At 45.8% G+C, this 6,348-nt stretch overlaps 2 protein-coding genes across 2 annotated transcripts in view; both read right to left on the bottom strand.

Annotated features, from left to right (window-relative positions):
• Nucleotides 1–3,053: 3,053 nt before the first annotated feature.
• SPPG_00317 (uncharacterized protein) lies at nt 3,054–3,911 on the bottom strand (the record flags this gene model as incomplete). The annotated part of the gene is made up of 1 exon (XM_016748644.1): nt 3,054–3,911. The coding sequence occupies one exon, from the start codon at nt 3,909–3,911 to the stop codon at nt 3,054–3,056; it is 858 nt and encodes a 285-aa protein (XP_016612635.1).
• Nucleotides 3,912–4,133: 222 nt separating this feature from the next.
• The window catches only part of SPPG_08833 (uncharacterized protein), a gene marked incomplete at both ends in the record, with an annotated part of 7,688 nt that continues 5,473 nt past the window's right edge, over nt 4,134–6,348 (bottom strand). The window contains one exon of the mRNA XM_016756973.1: nt 4,134–6,256. Coding sequence (XP_016612636.1) covers nt 4,134–6,256 — 2,123 coding nt within the window. The remainder of the gene's footprint in view (nt 6,257–6,348) is intronic.

The following is a 6,348-nucleotide window of genomic DNA, read 5'->3' on the forward strand; positions in this document are numbered from 1 at the left end:
GGTCATATGTAGCGACATATGTGGACCAATACGCACCAAATCGCTTGGTGGAGCCAGATATGTGCTCACATTCTTGGATCTTGGAAGCAGATATAGCAAATGCTTCTATCTCGACTCGAAATCAGCGACGTTGTGCCTAGAAAAGTTCAAGGAATTTAAGGCCTGGATCGAGAATCTGACTGAAAGGACGATCAAGGCATTCAGAACTGATGGCGGCGGTGAGTTTGTGAACCACCAGTTTGATGCCTACCTCAAATCTGAGGGCATCACCCACCAAACTACGACGCGCTATACTCCCCAGCAGAATGGAGCTGCTGAGAGATTGAACAGGACTCTGGAGGATAAGGTTCGGTCTATTCTGCATGAGAATAACCTTCCCCAGAAGCTGTGGGCAGAAGTCTGGGAATCTGCCAATTATTTGAGGAATTTGAGCCCGACCAAGGCGCTGCTGGAGAGGAAGATTACCCCCTCTGAGGCCTTGACAGGGGCGCGCCCTAATGTAGAGCATCTGAGAGCAATTGGATGTGTCGCCTACATGCAAATACCGAAGCAACTACGAGGGAAACTGGATCCCACATCAGCAAAGTTGATTCTGGTTGGTTATGGGCAAAATTCACGATGTTATCGACTGTGGAATCCCCAGAATGACACCATCTTGGAGTCTAGGGATGTGGCATTTGATGAGACGGTTAAAGGGCAATCTGACGCATGCTCTGAACTGATGGGTTCACTTCTGGAAGAAGAAGAGCAGGAGTTCCCTGTGGAGGAGATCCTTGCTGAGGATAAACAAGGCGACGAGACATACTACCTTGTCAAATGGAAGGGTTACCCCAGAACTGAGAGTACTTGGGAGCCATTGGAGCATGTCAAGGACACTGTCACACTTGACCTCTGGGAACAGCAGCATTTCCCCAGTGATTTGGAAGGAGAAAACAACGATGTTGACGCCTTCCATGCACACCTAGGAACGCCTTCAGGACCCCCCACCACCACCACCACAGATCTGGAGATGCAGCAAGAAGGTTTCGGCCATGAAGACCCAAAAACACTTAATGGCGCGCTGCGATCACCCCAGAAAGAAGCCTGGATGCAAGCCATGGAGGCTGAATATGCATCACTGGTCGAAAATGGGACGTGGGAAATCATCCCCAGACCCTCTGGAAGGCCTGTAATTGGCAGCAAATGGGTCTATAAAACAAAGCGGAAGACTGACGGCACTGTAGAAAGGCACAAAGCGAGATTTGTAGCCAAAGGGTACAGTCAAATCCATGGATTGGACTATGATGAGACCTTTTCACCCGTCATCTCCTTCCCTGCTCTGTGACTGATCTTTGCCCTGGCAGCAAAGCATGGGCTTTTATTGGATCAAATGGATGTTGCAACAGCATTTCTGAATGGCGAGGTTGATTCAGAGCTGTATGTGGAGCAACCCCTAGGAATTTCAACAGAGCACCCACCAGACAAGTTTGTTTGCTTGTTGAAGAAGGGTCTCTACGGTTTGAAGCAAGCTGGAAGGCTATGGAACCATACCCTGCATGCGTACCTCCTCGAAAACAGCTTTAAACAGCTGGCGCACGAGCCTTGTGTTTACATTTGGCAAGGGGAAGAGGTTCAGGAAGCCAAACCACATGAGAAAGATGAGTGCGCAAACATAAACAAATGGCTCATCATACTGGCGGTTTATGTCGATGATCTGGTTATTGCAACCAAGTCAAAAGAAGACATGAATTGGGTCAAAACGACATTGTCAGCGCGATTTAAGATGCAGGATCTTGGCCCTATCCACCACATCTTGGGTTTAAGGGTAATCAGAGATGAACCGCGCAGCATTCTTTCCCTGGATCAAGCACATTACATTGGTGAAGTGCTCAGAAGATTCAAGATGGAAAACTCGAACCCAGTGTCGACCCCACTGGATACCTCTGTTCGATTTGAGGCTCTTGGGTCAAGGCAACCCATGGTAGATAAATCGAAGTACCGCAGTGCAATAGGCAGCTTGATGTTTGCTGCGATTGCCTCTAGGCCTGACATCAGTACAGCAGTTGGGATACTTGCTAGGCACTGTGAGGCGCCTGGAAACATGCACTGGACGGGCATAAAGAGGATATTTCGGTACCTGCAAAAGACAGCAAGCTACGGGCTTGTTTATCAGCAAAACAGCGACGATCTGGAAGCCTATTCCGATGCAGATTGGGGTGGAGACCTCTCAGATAGGAAGTCAACCTCAGGATGGCTTCTCAAGCTATCAGGCGGCGCTATTGCTTGGAAATCTTCAAAGCAGAGATGCACAGCACTCTCCACAGTTGAGGCAGAGTATATTGCGGCATCAGATTGTGCACGAGAGGTTATTTGGATGAGAAACCTCTTAGCAGAGCTCGGGTTTTTGGAAGTCAAACAAGGCCCTACTGTGCTCAAAATGGATAACAACGGCGCGATGGAACTGGCAAAGAACACCCTGATTTCACAACGGACGAAGCATATTGATATACGCTATCATTTCCTCAGGGAACACATCCAGAGTGGCGAGATTTCAGTTAGAAGATGCCCCACTCAACAGATGACTGCAGATGTTCTTACCAAGGCAATTCCTGCACCGAGGTTTGCCCAGTGTTGTGTAGAACTTGGCGTTCAATCACTGGATGACGCAACAAACAAAAGAGCCTAAGAATAGAATGGAATTTTGGGCGAGGGGAAGTGTTGGAATTAATTGATTGATTTCATCGAAGTTGCCATGGGACGGTAACTTGAATAACTTAGCGAGTTATTAACTTATCGACAAGACCAAGACGGTTCTAGAAAGCCCTGAATCCGCGCTACAAGCTTGTCGAAACACTTCGTTAGTTAGTTGCTTTATGCGCCCAAAATTAGAGGTCGAAGTCAGGTTGTCATCATGTGATCTGTACTATATTTAGGACCCCGTTTTTCTTTCTGTAATACAACTCTTTCGCTGCTCTTTCGACACAAAGTCCCCAGAGACGTTCTCTAGCGACGGCATAGCTTCTAACATGGCTATCCACCTCTCAGGTGCACCCAGTCTAGTTGTAGGATAACACCTATTTCTCGACTTTCCCCAACAGTACCATCATCGTGTACAGGCTATTAGTTGTAGCATTCATTGGCTGCTTCGTTGCCAGTGCTGTGTTAACAGCATTGTTGTTGTTAGTAACCGTTGTTGTCAATGAAGATAACGATTGACTAATTGGTGCAATATTGTCAATTACAAATTTCTGAGTTGCGGCTTCAATGCCAGCAATATAGAGCATTCCGCCAATATAGGCATCGGTCGAAACTCCAAGGCCTCCACTCACAACTAAATTACCTGAAGGGTCAAGTCTGAGAACATAACCTTTATCTTGGAATGAAGAGTACAGCCCAAACACTCCAGAAGGTAGGGTTCCATTCGATGAACCAGAAACATGGATGCCCCATGTCTGTGCAGTGCTAGTATTGCCTAGAGTAATAGCGGTAGCACTGGGGTTTGAATTTTGTGCCATTAAACCACTTAGATTGAGAGAACTTGATGGTGAAATCAAGGGTTGATATGCGCTGAGAATTTCATCTTTAGGTACAATCCTGAAAAAACCGCCATTTCCACCCATCAAAAAAGTTCCATCGGCCGGAGTTAGACTACTTATATTGTCAAGCAAAGGGGATAGGTTTTGTTTACCAGACAAACCTGTTGTTACAAAGGATTCCGTGGCAACTTTGTTCGCATTGGTGTAAATACTTCCACCAACGTACAAATCCTTTGCTATACCGACACCACCAGGACAAACTAGGGCACCTGTTGTCGAAGAGGTTGATACGGTCGATGCATCCAGTGTAACGTTTCCAGTTGTTGCTGCAATATTGATTCCACGTGCGCCTTGTGATTGCAACCGAAGAAGACCATCGTCGTTCCTGAGTGTCATGCTTCGAGCCCCTCCATCCACGGTTCTCGAAGAGCCATTTAGAAAAAGAACACCTGAATTGGCTGAACCATTGTTTAGAAACAGAATTGGACATGCATTATTCCCGCCGCTGCTGTTCCTTATAACAAGGCTCCTCAGACCATTTACAGGTGAGTTCCCCACTGTCATATCCCCTTCAGTGGTTAGATTTTTCCCAAATGTAGCAGACCCATCTGTGTCAATTCAAAGCCCTAATGAGGGCGCACTCGAAGTTCGAGAATATATGTACATAGGCAAATCCTGGGCACCGAGCCATGTTGCAGCACCGTTGTTGTATCCTAAGAATCCCGTTCCATCAAGACCAAGCCATGAACTCTTAGTTCCATCGAATGTAGAATATGTCATGACCGATGAAGTGCCTGTCGAAGCCGGAGCAATACTCAATCTGGTTCCGGTGATTACTTTACCACCGATATTGCCTCCAAATGTAACATTGTTTGACGTCAAATTCGTAATCTGTGTTCCTACCCATGGTTTAATAACCTCGGTATCATAATCCCGTAGCATCGAGAGGTTAATCGCTTGTTGGGGGTGCTCATATTTGATGGTACGATAGCAACTTGGTACATCAAATAGTAATCGAGTGCAGCCTCCAATCGGGTCCGAAGCAATTGCAACATTGCTTCCAGGCTCTAAAGGCGGCATGAAGGTAACAGGGTCGATTGGTTCGTATACAGGGTTACCTTCACTATCGAGCACAGGTTGCCCTTCTGAATCTCTTTGTACTTTTCGTTCTCTCTGACCACCGAAAATCATTCCCCAAGGAAACGTTGAGACGATTGGGAGGATGGAGTTTACAGCCATGGGAACTGTTAACGGTGGCGATACCATTGCTGGAAAGGGTATTGTTGTCAGAGGGGTTGTGCCAGAGAGGATAACCACATTTCCACCAGGAACATCCATTTTTAACACTTCAGCTGTGTCAGTCTGTTCAGTATTATCGGTATCCCTTTGTTTGGACAATGGTGTAGGGTCGATGAGGGTAAAGTTATATAGCGGATAACTTCCTGTGATAATCAAGTTGGGTGAATTGGATACAAACTGCGGTGGTATTAAATTGTATGAAATCTGGTTCCCAAGAATCAAGACACTTCCGTAAGAATTTGTCGAACCAATGTAATTTCCCTTCAAGGTATCACCCACATGAAGAACGGTATCGCTTCCGGAAAGGGAACATGAAATCAAGTCTCCGGAAACACTGACACCGTTTATTCCACGTAAGTTTGCAGATAAAACGGCACCATTTTTCTGAAGCCCAATCCCAGCGCTGATATTGGAACTTAAGACTCCATTGTTGAGAGTTAAATCAGGAGACTGTGCTGTTAAGGATAATCTGAAATCACTGCCAACCCGTGTTATTCCTTGGGATGCTGTGAATATATCACGGATTGTATCACGACCTGACATTGCAAGCCCTGAATTCGCATCACATTTCAAACTCAATTGTATATCGTTCTGCAATCTCTCAATTCCATTGCTACATGTCAGTACATCTTTTATCGTATCTGCTTTGACCATTTGGAGACAACTACCAGCCTCGGCTTTTAACGATAGTACCACATCGTTAGTTGTACCAGGTCTAATAGCAACTCCATTAAAATCCTGAAAAATCAGTCCTGAAACAAGTTGATTACCAATGATGCATATGGTCTGGTTATCAACCAAAACCCCAATCTCGCGCCGTCCACTAAACTCGGGGCCGATAGCAATTGCACCTGTTTGACTGCCTTGATAATACTGACTCAAGTAGTCCTTGGACACAGCATACGAGCCTCCACCGATTGCTGGTAATGTACCGCTCAATTTCACGTTAGGCACTCGTAACTCCTGTAGCGTTGTCGAATAGGTGAATGAAGGACTCCCACTGTATCCATAAGTCATGTTACCATACAGTATCTGCTCGTATCCTGGACTCTTCAAAGACAACTTGGAACCGGCTTGACTGAATGTAGAAGTGTCGGTCATGAGTCGAATGGCAGTCGTATCTACCTCCCCTAAGACGTCTGTGAGTTCAGTCAGAGATGAGAAGCCGAAATCAAGCCAACTGCTTCCGATGTCAAGGATACTGTCTGCTCCAGACGATGTCTTTATTGCCCCAAAAGCCTTGAATAGTTGACTTGTATTTGTTTCGAGTTCATCTGAACTGTTCACCTTCAAACTCTTGTGAAGTTTGACACCGATTCCATTGTCACGATATAGTGGTTTCTTCAGCGTCTCTGGCGGTGGAGGGTCAGGAAAGTTGACAGAGAGTCCGTTTTCGTTTATGATAAAACTATCATCTGCCAGTAAACCAATAGTCCTTGTATCTGCATCATGATATAATGGAAACTCGTAATTCAAAGGAACAACTGTCAATTTTCCATTATCCACTTTCAATTCATCATCATCAATTTGTATA

The sequence above is a fragment of the Spizellomyces punctatus genome (genome assembly GCF_000182565.1).
Source record: "Spizellomyces punctatus DAOM BR117 chromosome Unknown supercont1.1, whole genome shotgun sequence".
In the NCBI taxonomy this organism is placed as follows: Eukaryota; Fungi; Chytridiomycota; class Chytridiomycetes; order Spizellomycetales; family Spizellomycetaceae; genus Spizellomyces; species Spizellomyces punctatus.